The sequence below is a fragment of the Artibeus jamaicensis genome, unplaced genomic scaffold, assembly GCF_021234435.1.
Source record: "Artibeus jamaicensis isolate MK-2021 breed Jamaican fruit bat unplaced genomic scaffold, CSHL_Jam_final contig_465, whole genome shotgun sequence".
NCBI classification, from domain to species: Eukaryota; Metazoa; Chordata; class Mammalia; order Chiroptera; family Phyllostomidae; genus Artibeus; species Artibeus jamaicensis.
In genome coordinates this window covers 358,559-372,421 of record NW_026521843.1, presented here as the reverse complement: position 1 = coordinate 372,421, position 13,863 = coordinate 358,559, and the positions used below count along the sequence as shown (strand labels likewise).

General features: G+C 62.0%; 1 protein-coding gene across 2 annotated transcripts in view; it reads left to right on the top strand.

The window, feature by feature from the left end:
- Window positions 1-9,067, top strand: part of PXDN (peroxidasin) — a 51,900-nt gene extending 42,833 nt beyond the window's left edge. For both annotated transcript variants that reach the window (XM_037151733.2, XM_037151732.2), the window contains 6 exons: window positions 408-542; window positions 1,124-1,332; window positions 4,439-4,559; window positions 4,753-4,885; window positions 6,609-6,722; window positions 7,070-9,067. In XM_037151733.2, the coding sequence (XP_037007628.2) occupies window positions 408-542; window positions 1,124-1,332; window positions 4,439-4,559; window positions 4,753-4,885; window positions 6,609-6,722; window positions 7,070-7,189 (832 nt within the window). In that variant the 3' untranslated portion in view covers window positions 7,190-9,067. The remainder of the gene's footprint in view (window positions 1-407; window positions 543-1,123; window positions 1,333-4,438; window positions 4,560-4,752; window positions 4,886-6,608; window positions 6,723-7,069) is intronic.
- The last annotated feature ends 4,796 nt before the right edge of the window (window positions 9,068-13,863 follow it).

Genomic DNA, 13,863 nt, shown 5'->3' with positions numbered 1-13,863 from the left:
AGGGGACAGGGAGGGTTTACAAGCACGAGTCTGAGCAGTAGCGAGAGGCGTGGTTTCTGATTTCTTCCTTGTGGCCTGTGGCTTTTCCCAACTAGTAACAACGTGTGTGTGTTTCATATACTCATATACAGGGTGGGGCAAAAGTAAACAGGTTTTTTTATGCACTGTTGTTTGTTAACTTATGTATTAGTTTCCATACAAACAATAGCAGACCTATTTCGGCCCCACCCTGTACATAAACAGAAAGTAGGTGAATCACTCACAACACAATGGCAGGAATTCTAAAGAGATAAAGATAACTGTGCAAGTAAAGGTCTGAGTCACGTGGGACCACTCGGCCGGTACCCACTGTGCGCCTGTCCGGGGGATTGTGGTCACTCGGTGGGTGAGGGTTTGCTGTCTTGCAGGCTGTACGGGTCCCCCCTCAACATCGACCTGTTCCCGGCCCTCATGGTGGAGGACCTGGTGCCGGGCAGCCGCCTGGGCCCCACGCTGCTGTGCCTGCTGAGCACCCAGTTCAAGCGCCTTCGTGATGGGGACAGGTGAGCTGGCCCGCTCCTCAGTCGCCTTTCTGGGGACGTGGGACAGCTGGGGGTGGGGGGGGGGGGGGTGGCCCTGTGTCTGTGCTCAGGACCAAGAAGAAGAGTCAGCACCACATCTTGTGCTCACTCCGATGGCTGGGCTTGCCTGTCACCACGGTGCAGAACTGACTGGAACCTGGTTCACAGGCACTGCCACGCACTCTGGGCTGTTAGAGTGTCACTGCTTCCAGAAGCAGGCAGTCCTCCCGGCCCAGGAGGCTGGGTGTTTGGAGCAGGTGGCACATCCCACAGGGGAGAGGTTCTGGCTGGTGGTATGGTCATCTCAGTTCCAGCAGGTGGGAGGTGTCCACCCGGCATGGTGATGTGGCTGTGCAGCCCTCCATGTCTTTGCTCAGGAATGTTCCATTCTTGTTTGGGTGGGACAAGTGAGCCCCACTTTGTCCACTTTCAAGTGGCCCCTGGTTGACTGACACCAGTGACATCTGTCTGCCTTTGTGGGACCCCGAGTGGGATTGTTTAACCCAACCCCCGCGGCTGGGAGCCTCAGGGTTCTCCCTGACTCCCCCTTTCCCGGAACACAGGCTCTGGTACGAAAACCCCGGGGTGTTCTCGCCGGCCCAGCTGACGCAGATCAAGCAGACATCCCTGGCCAGGGTGCTGTGCGACAATGCGGACAACATCACTCGCGTGCAAAGGGACGTGTTCCGGGTGGCGGAGCTCCCCCACGGCTACGGCAGCTGCGAGGACATCCCCAGGGTGGACCTGCGGGTGTGGCAGGACTGCTGCGAAGGTGCCCTTCCCCCAAGACCTCTGGTCCCCACTGTGGGCTGCGAGCCTCGCTCACTGCCAGGGACAGAGACCCAAGCGCGAGCTGACAGATGGGACGGGTCGGCAGGGTGGTGGCAGCAGACATAACACGCAGCTGCCGGGCCTCATTCCACGGGCTGGGTCCAGGCTGGGACCCTGTGGGACCCAGAAAACAGTCTCCACGTAGGATTTTCAGGGGCAGGAGTGTGTAGGACGGTGGCTGAAATCGCAGCGAGTACACAGAACACGAGTCTCTGAGAAGCTGCGCTCCCGGCTTTTCTTTGAAACCCAGTCCGAGTCCCTGTGCGAGGCCAGGGCCCCGCCCTCACAGGTGGGAGATGGAAGCGGGACGGCAGGGAAGCCCGGCGGCCGCAAGTTCAGACTAGAGAGGAGCCTGCGTGCCCCAAATGTCTCTAGTGACCTCCCCAGGCAGAAAGGGGTGTTGTTTTCTGAAGGGATGGGGAAGCCCTGCAGGAACGCGGCGGGGGCTGTTTCGGAAGGTGCAGGCCCCGTGGGGGTGGGGAGGGGCTGGCTGCTGTTGTCAGGGCAACCCCGGTTGTGGTGTCCCTGCCACCCCTGGCACCTCCGCCCTCGCAGTGTGGCTTCTGCGTTCGCTCCAACATCCCTGGGAGCCGCGGTGTTTATTTCCTTTCCCCCTCTAGCGTGGCTGTGGCTTTGATTACGTATCACCAGAGAGAGACCTGTGTAGGTCAAACCCGGGGACCTTCAGCAGCTGCCCATGCCCCCCTGCTCTCCTGCGGTGGGGGCAGCAGGGCGCAAGAGGGGTGGCCAGTAGGGCCCGGCCCCAGGGCGCGGCCAAGGGTGGGTCGCGCGCCCTCTGCGTCTGGATGCAGCGCAGAGACACCGAGCGCAGGGAGGCGGGAAATGCAGAAGGAGGCTCCGGCCGGCCCCTCCTTCTCGCTCCGAAGAAACCGCCTCGCTGGTCATTAGTGTTACCTGCCTGCCCTCTCCTCATGCGTGTGGCCGTCTGCGTGAGTGGTCGTCAGCCGTGCTAATGTCTGTGTGTGCGAGTGGGCGTGATGGGACTGTCTGCCTCCGTCCCGTTCTCTGTGCGTGTGTGTGCAGGGTCAACACGACAGTAGGTAACACGGTGACCATCAGTCGCGGCACCGGAACAAGCCGTTCTCAGCCGTGAGCCCACAAGGCACGGAGCTCACTCCTGCGTTACGACTGAGGAGCCGTCGCACTGTGTGTCGCAAATACGTTCTGGCCCGCCCCGCCCTGTGTGCGCAGACCTGTGCGGCGGCAGTGGCGACCGGGCTCCCCGCACACCCACTCCCGGGAGCGTTTCTGCCCCAGCCATGCGCCTGCCGGGCCTTATGTTGTTTCTGTTCAGGGTGAGCGGCGTGGGAGACCCCCACCGGGTCACAGGGCGCAGACGCGTCGTCCCCCGCCCCCGGGAGTGGCCGGGCATTTGGTGTGCGTGCACAGATGCGCACGCCATTCTCCCGGAAGAGCGCTCGGGGCGGCCAGCCCCCCTCGGATAAACCCTCCTGCTCCGGTGACTGCCGGTGCCTGCTGGCCGCCGAAAGGGGCCGAGCCAGGCCTCTGTGCTTCCTCAGAAGTCCCCAAGTCCTCGAGACCAGTCCTCGAGACAGCCGGGAGCGTTCCCGCCGCCCGCTGGACCAGGGGACGGCTGACGACGCCTAAGACGCCTTCTGGGCTTTGCTGCAGAGCCGCGTGGGAAATGCGGCAGCAGAGATAAGTGAGCTTCGGTGGGACTGACCATCGGCCGCTCCTCACCTTCACTTCCACTTTCCGTGAAGGCCGGTGCGGCAGCAACCCTTCCGCTCGCCGCTCTTACGCACACGTCCGCACTCAGCACACGTACGCGCCCCCCCACGTACGTATGGCCCCGCCCTTGCAGCGACCTGAGGGCTCTGGGCGCCTACGGGCTCCCTCTCTCTGCCAGAGTTGGAATTGCAACTTCTCAGGATCAACGGGCCATAGGAACTAACCTATGCACGCACACGCATGTACACATACACATACAAGCGCAGATCCACACAGGCACATTATTTTTAAACAATTGCAGTAATTATTAAAACATCACAAAGGATTTCTGTGCTTCACGCAGACCCATCAGATGTCAGCGCTTTTCTCCACGAGCCATTTCCCTCTGTGCTCTTTGTGTGTGGATGCCTGTGTCTGTGTCTGTGTCTGTGTCCGTGTGTAAACGTTACGTTTCTTTATGAAGCAGTGGAGGGAGCCGCAGACACCATGCCACTGCCCATAAATTACCCAAGTTGTTCAGAGCTGAACTCGGGAGCCCCCAGTAGACAAAGTAGGTAAAGCCTGTCTCTGGGTCACAGGCTCCATCCACCCCCAGTTATCACCCCTGTCATGGCAGAGTCCCCGTCTGTCTTCTGGGTGAGCTGTCTGTGGCGCCTCCCTTGGCCCAGGTGGAGCCCTGCCCGGGACCCTGGCGCCCCGCAACCAGCAGGGTGGTTGCCCGGCCACCTCCGGGAGGCCCGTTGTGCCCTGGGTGGTGCTGGCTAGGATTCCTGGGGTGAACGTGTCATCTGCTTGGTTCGGAAAATGCCTGTGAGCCCCCTGGGCCACTAGGCCTTCAGCCGGGGCCTGCTGTCCCCACGGGTGAGTGGGACTAGGACTTCCAGCTGGTGATGGACTCAGGGCCGGTGTCTGTCCTGGGCGACCCAGCGTCCTGTGACTCAACTGAGCCTGACAGTGGGCAGCTGTGGGTCAGCTGCTGAACGGGACGTGGAGGAAGTGCCTGTGGGTCTCATGGGGGGGTGGCGACAGCCCCTCCCCAGAGGTGAGCACAGCTTCACCGTCCTGTGCGGTTGACCCCACACCCTCCTCCTAGGCCCTGGAGACGTAAGAACTTGGAAAGGGCCCATCGCAGCCCGTGCTGGGCTGTGACCTGGGTGGCTGAGGTGGGCACAGCGTGGATGGGACTGTTGGTTGGTCTCGGGCACTGTCAGGTGCACCGTGCACAGAGGGGCCCCAGCACTGGGGCAGCAGCACCCCAGCCCTGAGCACCCCAGGGCTGGGGCTCTGTGTATGGAGGTAGGAAGCCAGCAGGAGTGACACCCCTCTCTGCTCAGACTGCAGGACCAGGGGCCAGTTCCACGCGTTCTCATATCATTTCCGAGGCCGGCGGTCCCTGGAATTCAGCTACCGGGAGGACGAGCCCACCACAGAGGCCGGGCCTGGGAAGACGCTGAGGTATGGCTGCCCTGGGGATTGGACTGTCCCCACCTCAGGACAGGTCCTGGGCCCCAGGCGGGGGTATTGCCACAGCCACCTTGTGGTCCCAGCTCCTGGCTGACGCAGGTGCTGGAGGCCTACAGTGCGAGCAGGTGTGTGTGTGGTGTGACACCCACCGAGGTTGCGCTGCTTCCTCCCGTCTCTCCTACAGCATCGAGGAACACGGCGAGCGTCCCAGGAACGCCACCCCCACCTCCTCTGAGCACCCACAGGGGCTGGGGACAAACGACTTCAGGGACTTCGTCCTGGAGATGCAGAAGACCATCAGCGACCTCAGGGAACAGGTACCTGCACCCCAGCCCTGGCCCAGCCCTGCATTCTCCACACGTAAGGACAGACTCACCTCTGTGTGACCACACAGTTGTGACTTCTGCCAACATCCCTTCCCTGTAGTCTGGGGGACGTCACCTGTCTGCTTGCTCTTCTCCTGGCTTGTTGGGGTCTGAGCCACACTGAGTCACTTGGTGTCCTGACAGTCGAGACCCATGGCCACCTACCGTGGTGTGAGACTGTGGGGGAAGGCCGTGGGGGGGGGTGTCACTGTCCCTGTCCAGCAGCTGCTCAGATCACAGGTGTGATCAGTGGGCTCGGGGGTGGGGCTGTGAAGGAGACCCAGGCCTCAGGCCGGCTCTGCAGCCAGTTCTCCAGGAACGACGGGTGCAGCCCGGCCCCCAGGAGGGTCCAGAGCTGCTCTGAGGTCCAGCCCGGCTGGTGCTGTGTCTGGATCCGAGTGCCAGGGCCCCAGGGGTTTCCCAGGCTCCCCTTGAGGGTCATGAAGGTTTGGCTAAAAAAGAATGGTCTCCCCTCCCATGGCTTAGGGAACTAATTTCTGCTTTTGCGGGCCCCACCGGGTTCATTACCAGGAAGGGGCCCTATCGCCTGAGCCAGAGACAGCCCAGGCTGATGCGGCGCCGGGGGCCCAGGGAGCCCGGGGCTCAGAGCAGGGGCCTTGGTGGCTGCTCAGGGCGGGGTTGGCAGGCCGCAGGCACAGCTCCGTCGCCTCGCCCCGTTCGGGTCCTCCTGACATCTTTGAGGCCAGCGGCTCTGAGTTCTGCGGCTTCTTCTGGCTCCTCACCGCAGGGGGCCTCAGTCAGGGGCACCCTCCCCCCCCCCCCGTCCCTTTTCTCCCTCCCGATGTGCGGCCTGTGGCTGAGGTCTGGTGGCTTTGGCGTCGGTGACTCAGGCACAGAGCTGGCTATGGTCCAGCACATCTGAGAGTGGTTGCCCCCTTGGTGGTGACACAGGTGACATGGGGTCATCGTGGGCAGGGACAGTGTGTGCACACCTGGGAGGTCAGAGACCTGTTGCTGGTGGCCTGAGGTCAGTGTGCACACAGAGGTCTGAGTGTGTGGCTGTTGTGGCCATTACCATCCTGTGTCCAGGTATCCTGGTTTCATGGGGCGTCACAGTACCGAGGCGTCGGGGCCTCCTCTGTCGTCAGCTAAGGTTCGGTTGCCTGTGACAGAAAACCCAGGCGATGGCGCTTCCAGGGGGTTGGTCACCTTCTTCTCTAGAGGCTGGAGCGAGGCAGTTGGGCTGCCAGACGCCCTGTGTGCAGAGACCCAGATCCGCCACCACTGCCCCACTGTCGTCCTAGGGAGGGGGCTCCCCTGGGGGAGGCCTGCCATGGGCTGGCGGCTGCTCATGACCCGAGTTCTTTGAAAAACCAGGGCCAGATGCCCGTCGTTCACAGGGCTCCTGGTCCTGGGAGGGCATCGCTTTCATTTATTTCTGAGCTTTTCCCCCGCGTTTCAGTGACTGCTCCCCTTACGTCGGTGTGGGCACTGCCAACCCGAGACGGGGCAAGCAGTGCTGCCACGGAGCTCGGGGACAGACACTCGGGGACAGATTCTCCTCAGCCGCCAGAGGAGCCAGTCTGAGCTCCTGACAGCCTTCAGAGACATCCATCCGCTCACTGCTCACTGCGAGGCGCTGTCCCTGTGGCGGGCTGGGGACCGCTGGGGCCACAGGCCACCTGGACTGACCGCACGCGTGTTGGCTTCGCAGATAAAGAAACTTGAGTCTCGGCTCAGCACAGCCGCGTGTACCGATGCGGACGGCGAGCCCCACGAGGACGGCGCCGGGTGGAGACGAGACGCCTGCACCCTCTGCGAATGCCGAGTGAGTGCGCCCCGTGTCTGGGCCCCACACGGCCGTGCGGCCCAGTGGTCAGCCAGGCCCCGCTCGGCAGCGGGGCCTCCTCCCTCTTCCCTGGGAGGTGTGGGCTCTTCCCCGGCCGCTGTCAAAGGCTGACTGCCTGGTGTGCCCACCGGGCAGCTCTGGGTCCCTGGGACAGTGGACGGGGGTCTGGCTGCAGACAGCTGGTTGGGAAGCTCAGAGCTGAGCACTGAGGGGGACGGGGTGGGAGCAAAGGGGTCAGACCTGGGCAGTCGGACCCGAGCGGGAAGTGGGCGTGATGCATGGGGGGTGGGGCCAGGAGCTAACCGGTCCGCCGCGTTTCCCCCCAGCATGGGCAGGTCACCTGCTTCGTGGAAGCCTGCCAGCCCGCCGACTGCCCTGCGCCCGTGAGAGTGGACGGAGCTTGTTGTCCGTCCTGCCCGAAGGACTCCCTGGGAACTCGGCCTTAGACCCCTGGTGCTTCGGGGAGCTCCTCTGTGTGTGCCCTGACCTCACCGGCCAGTGCAGGGTGTGCAGGCAGGAGTGCACCGAGGACTCGGGGGGCTTCAGACACAGCGTGGGGAGCTCAGAGCAGAGACCGCGCGGCGGGAGCAGACACGAGTCCTGACTTCACGTTAGATTCTCAGGTTTTTATTTAATTTTTTTAATGAAAAGTCGGTGCTACTATTAAATTGCACAGTTAAGTCATTTAAGCCCCTGCAAATATTCCCTGATGCCACCAGGCCTCTCGACGACAGCCGCCCCACCGGGTCCTGACCCGGAGCTTGCGGATGGGAGGTGCTCCGTGTTGGCCGAGAGGCTCCGTCTTTGGCCAGTGGACAGTCTCTCACAAGCATGTCTGGGTGGCACGGGCTCTGGCGCCCCGGTAACCCTGATGCCTGCCCTCTGGTCACTCAGAGCAGATTCCCCGGCATGTGCACACCCCTGTGGCTTCTCTGCCCCCTTCACACGGGACTCAGGTCATCAGGCCCCATTTAGAGGTAGGCTGGTGCTCTCTGTCCCTGCTGGGAGCCAGACAGGAGACCTCCCCCCGCAGTGGCGGCGCTCCGCTCTCACCGCAGGCTGCGCCCGGCCCGCGCACCGTGGTTTTTTGTTCGGGAGTGCGAGCGTAGGGGCCTCTGACCTCAGGTTGCGTGAGTGCCTCAGAGAAGCAGGTCCCTTTACCTCATCCACACGCTCAGTGCCGGACGCTCCGTGAAAGCTCGCCTGGGGTTTCAGCGTCAGTTCGGGCCGGAAAATCGCCCTCCCCTCTGCAGAATGTCTCCCGGAATTCAGTGAGAAGCAGCTGTCATACCTCAGGTCGCACTCTCTCTACTGGACCAGAAACCTCCTGTTTCGCTGTAAAAAGTCAAACCTCAGTTCTCCGACGTCTTCCATCCCGAACAATTTGATTCTCAGCCAAGCCGTTCTGGGAACATTAATCCCGGTTATCGGACAGAATTTCAGTTCCCGACCCAGGAGCCCTTCCGTGCTGATAGCTGTATAGTTTGGTTTTGGGCAAATCGCTGCTTGGACAGCCCTCTGAGATGAGCGACGTTGGGGAGCCGAGCGGTCTGTCCCTGGGCTTGGGCGTTCGGCCTCACAGACACTTTCTGGGGCGCCCACTGCGTGCCCAGCACTGTGGGGACACGGACCAGAGACCCGCCTGCCTTCCCACGAGGAGACCCATGGGGCTCTGGCACTCAGCACACGGCTGGGCACGCTCACGGTGCGTGTCGCTGTGCAGGACTCCGTGTCCGGCAGGCGGTGGGCAGTGCTGACTCCCCCCGGGCACAGGTGCAGTGGACTTAAACTCGGTCGGCCTGACTTGGCCTCATGTCGCAGGCCGGAGCCGGCGCCGTTTCCCGGGACGTATGGGACTTCGTCTGCAGCACGGAGTCAAACCGAGTCATCTGACCTCGGAACTGGTGCCTGTGAACCAGGAAGTGGAGGCCTGGGTTGGGACGTGGGACAGTGCTATGAGGTGGCCGCAGGCCCCAGTTCCACACGCTGGCCAGAGTCGGGGGCTTGGGAGGCTTACCAGTGGTCTCGAGGCCAGGGCAGCACTCGCGTGGTGAGTCTTGGGGCTCGGGCGGGTGCCCATGGTGCTCTGTGCCCTGAGGGGCCCAGCCGCAGGCAGGGGGGCTGGGGGTCGAGGGTGAGCGCACGTGCGGCGTGGGCACCGTGGGCAGGGCGCCGTGATGGGAAGCCAAGTGCACCTGTTATTTACTTTCCTGACTGTTGCCGACAGTTCTGTGCTCTTTGTAATCAGTGCGTTACCAAAGAAACGTTTGCACTATGTAACGATGCCTTTCAGTTCCAATAAACGGGCCACACTTTCCCGTGGAGACTGGCGTCGTTCTTCCCCGTGAACCTGCCTTCCCGGCTGCGCCCTGGGGATCGCAGCATGGCGCAGACAGGAGGCGGTTCCTCCGAGGCTTTAAGTGTGTTGCAAGGCGTTGGGTATTTAGAAAAAATGTGTTCTCTGACAGTTTCAGGAAGTCCCCTGGTCTGCACAACTGAGTTTTATATTAACATCTTTGGGTGATTTTAGCATTTCACTACCCAGCTGCGGCCAGGATCCCCTGGGTCCGTGGAGACAGATGAGCAGGACCAAGCTTGTCAGGGTCAGGGGTTGCAGGCGTGAGCAGGTTGGCCTGTGATTCCAGGGATAGTGGCCCGGCGGCACCAGGCCACCTGCAGGCGAAGAGCCGGTGCGGGGAGTGCTGTTCTGACCCTGGCCTGTCCCTCAGGCCTGTGTCTGTCCCCACCCCGGTCACCATCCTGAGTTTCTGCGGCATCAGTGTGACTGACGGCCCTGAATGGACCGTGTCCTTGTCCCTCCTGCTGATGAGTGTTAGGCCTTCGTGTGGGAGGTCTTTGCATGGCGTGTTTGCAGTGACAACTATTCCCAAGGCTGAGGCGCCGGTGGGGTGCGGGTCTGCTGAGCAGAACCCGTCTTATCTGCCACCTTGGGGCCTGGCTTCCTCGTCCCAAGGCCGAGGCTCCGAGGAAGGAAGCCCCACCCGGAGCCGCACGCCCCCTCGTCCTTCCCACGGCGGCCTCCCGTCCTGTCCTTGCCAGGTCACAGGGCCGTTTTCCACCTGATTCTGAGCCTCAGACTGATCTCTCCTCCAGCTGCTCTGCCAGGAGGGGCCGTTCCAGGACGAGCTGCTGAGGACAGAGTGTCTGTGTCCCTTTCTCGTCTGCGGTGGCCATCCCGTGTCGGTCAGCACGCAGGGTGGCTTTTCTATGGGGACCTTCTCTTCGTCAGGCACTCTTTCCTGTTCTGACATCGCTGTGAACTTCGGTGCTGTGGACGAGGCTCCTTGCAGTGTGCTTTACCTGGCCCGGGTCTCTGATGGCTGTTCACCCCCATTAAGAGGGAACGTCTCTCTTTGTTTGGTTGTAAACCAGAGATGACAGCACCTGGGGCCTCGGGACCTCCCCACAGCGTGTGGCAGGGTTTCGTGCCCTGGAGGTGGCCCCTGCATGCAGCCTTGCCCGCTGTGGAGACGGTGGCCCCAGGTCCCCTGATTTGATCTTGAAAAGACAGTAGGTGGTGATGCAGGTTTTCACACAGATGAGAAGCAGCCAACACCGTCCTTTCTTCCCAGGCGGCCCAAAGCGTTAGGTGGCGAGTTCCAATAAGACGCCCTCGCCCGACCCAGGACGTCCCGAGTGGGTGCCAGCGGCTGGAGTCCCGGCCCGGAGAAGCCGCTGGGCCCCTGCAGAGTCAGCCCCACTATCCGCTTTCGTACACATCCTACCGGAATGCAAGAGGGTGCAGGGCCTCAGCCTAAGTGCTTGCTGTTTGCTCACATGATGGAGCCCCCCAGAGCCTGTAAAACAACCTGTGTCATGAGGATTTTTTAAGTAGACACGGTAACGTCAGTGAGAAAGTGCACACGTAGGCGTCCAAGCAGCCGGGAGCTCTCTGTGTGCAGAGCTGGGAGTCCGGGCCCGGCCCCACCCGCCTGCAGAGAAGGAGCCAGGTCTGAGCCCCTTGGGGCCCAAGGCTGTGCAGCTCTGTCCTCTGAGATTACCTGGGGATGCAAGCTTGTTGGCCATACCCCAGAATTCCTTTGCTCTGTGGACCCCCAGGGTCAGGGCCCACAAGTGATGGCTCACCTCCCACGCCCTACACCGGGGTCTGAAGGACACACTCGGTGACGTCACCCACAGAGTGGGCCTCGGTGGGCCGTGGGTTCGGAGTCTGCAGGCTGATGCGCCGCCGTCCTCGGGTGCGGAATGGCACTTGCCCCGGACTTGTTCACTAACCGCCTCCCCGCCCTCCCCTGCGCGTTCTCTGCCTCCGCCCCCTTCACGGCGCATCCTGCGGCGTCAGCCAGCGGGTCTCACGACACCAACAGGTGCTTCCTGCAGATTGGCCCCAAGTGCCCCTGTGGGAACCTGATTTCCTGCCATTGTTACCAAGTGTCCCCTTTGCTCAGCAAGACGTCAGGGACCTGAACAGTTCACCAACCAGGCCCATCGAGGTCTTCCAGAACCTTCTATCCCAGCCAGCTGCAGGTGGGCTCCATCTCAAGGAGACCTCGCACCTGACAGACTCCTCCGGGGCCTCATGTTCGGTGGTGGCTGTGCAGCTCCTGCCAGAAACCAGCGCTGGGCCCTCCGGTGCTGCTGGGCCCGGTTCTGTTCAGGGGCTTCCACGGGGGCATATGGATGGCAAACCAGGGACGTCCCTATGTCCCATCTCTGAACCCCTCGGGTCCGGAAACAAGGTCTCCCTGTCCGTCGGGGTAACTTTCGATGCTGCAGCAATGAGGGACTCAGAGCGGTGCCCCCCTCCACCCGCCCGCCCACCCACCTGTGGGCCATTGTGTGACTTCTGTCGGCAGCTGTTGCAGGAGCTCCCCCTGCTGGTCAGCTCGGCTCACATACCTCCCGGCCCCTGCACCCCACCCCTACCCCCATCTCCAAAGGCTAGTGCTGCAAAGGCGGACTGTGGAGCTCCCGGGCTGTCCCGACCGACCCCGGGTTGCCTGCCGGTGGGGGGCGCCCTGGTCCAGCACACGCAGCTGCCCTCACCTGGCACCTTGTCGGTCTGCAGTGATTCTTACCAGGGACTCGGCCCCATCGAGTCCCGGACGCTGGGAACGCGGGATCGAGGGAACCAGGGCCAAGCTTGCCTTCTCTTGGCCACCACTGCCCACCTGCCACCAGGTAGGGGCAAGGTGTCCCAGGGCCACTTCAGCTCCTTCTAGAAACCAAGCACATGGGGTGGGAGGGGCACCTCCAGGACCTTGCCTGGGGCGGCAGAGAACCACTGGCCCTGCCGAGGCCGGCACCTGCTGTGGCTGCAGAGGCCTCAGGGAGAAACCGAGGGGCTGTTTGGGGAGCCGGGCCTGCCTTGACCTGTAGTCGGAATCAGCCATTTATTGGTGGAAATGGAAACTCTTCCTGTGGGGACGGTCCCTGCACTCAAGGACGGCAGCCTCACAGCAGCAGGGACAGGTGCCAGGCGCCCCACTGGCTGACCCGCCCACAGGCTCAGCCTCCCGGGGAGAGGCAGCTGCCTCCCTGCCCTTGCTGGCCCTGGGCGGGGACACAGCTGCTGGGCCCTCAGCCCCTTGGGAAGAACTGGCCTTTCTCTGTGGGGTACCACCTGCTGACCCCTTCCAACCCCACCCCCACCCCCCGCCGCCCACTCAGCAGCTCCCAGAGCCTCCAGAGGGTCTCAGGACCCCTTGGGTCCAACCGCCCCTTGGACAACACTGGGCCTGCAGCCTCGGCCTTGGACGTGTGGGGAAGCCGGGCCTCCTCTGCCACCGTCCTCATCAGAAAAGCCCATGGATCTCAGTTCGGACCCTGTGGGCTGTTCTGGGCTGGCCTGCCAGGGGCCACAGCTGTGCTGGTTCTGCAGGACTGCGGGGCAGCGGGGGGGGGGGGGGGGGGGGGGCTCCGGGGGACACGGCTATCGCACAGCCAGTGGAGTGCGGTGTCCACAGAGAATGATGGGGTGGGGTTGGGTAAGTGGGGATGTCCAGGGCTTCGTGGCCTGTCTCCTCTGGAACTTGCTGGGGGCTGAATAAGGGCCTCCCAGCACAACACGGGGTGGGGGCACTGAGACCAGGAGGCAGGCAGATCTTGTGTGAACGTGGAGGTGGGGGGCGCCCTCGCTCCCGGGACACCGAGCCCACCCGACCCAGAGCCGGCTCTGCAGCTGCTCACCGAGAGGCGGTGACTCGCTAACTTCCGAGGCTCTCGGCCCTCGTTCCCACTGGACGAGCGTGGACGAGCAGGCCGACCCCGTCTGGTCCAGGACCGACTCGAGCCCGAGCCTGCGGGCAGAGCCCCATGGAGCCGTCATACAGCGGCACTCCTGTGACAGGCACCCTCCAGCGGCACATTTGGCCTCTGCTTACATGCCTCTGCTGACAGGGAGCTCATCCCTCTGAGGCCTCCAGCTCTGGGCCCGCTGTAACTACACAGAGGGTATTTTTTACATCAATCCAGAGTGAGCTCCTCTGTCACCTCTGCCACTGGGCCACCTAAGTTTTTACCACGGGACACACTCGGAATCCAGAGTGGCTCCCAGTGGCAGGGTCCAGTTCCACACGTCTCCTCAGGAGACATCCCACGGCTGCCGTCAGCTCCAAGTCCTTGGTCCCTGGACTCCACAAAGGTGGAGGAGCAATGGGGGCGCCGACCACAAATCCTCGAGTGGGCTCATTTTTAATGACATTGAATCCTCTTACAAAATATGAAATGTTTCTGGTTTTTTAAAAGATTTTATTTATTTTTAGGTGGTGGGGAGGGAGGGAGAAGGAGAGGGACAGAAACATCAATGTGTGGTTGCCTCTCTCCCACCCCCTACTGGGGGCCGGCAACTCAGGCATGTGCCCGGACTGGGAATTGAACCTGTGACCCTTTGGTTGGCAGGCTGGCAACTAAACCACTGAGCCACACTGGTTAGGGCTGTTTCTGTGTTCATGGATGACTTTGTAGGTTCTTGTAGCCTTCTCTACAGATTTTGCACATTCTCCTTAGATTTATTGTTATGTTGTGCTACTGTGAATTCCGGTTTTTTAATTCACTTTCTAGTTGTGTGTGGTTTGTACACAGAAATGCAATTGAATTTTGGGTGTTGACTTTGTATCCAGAAATCCTGGTAAATTCA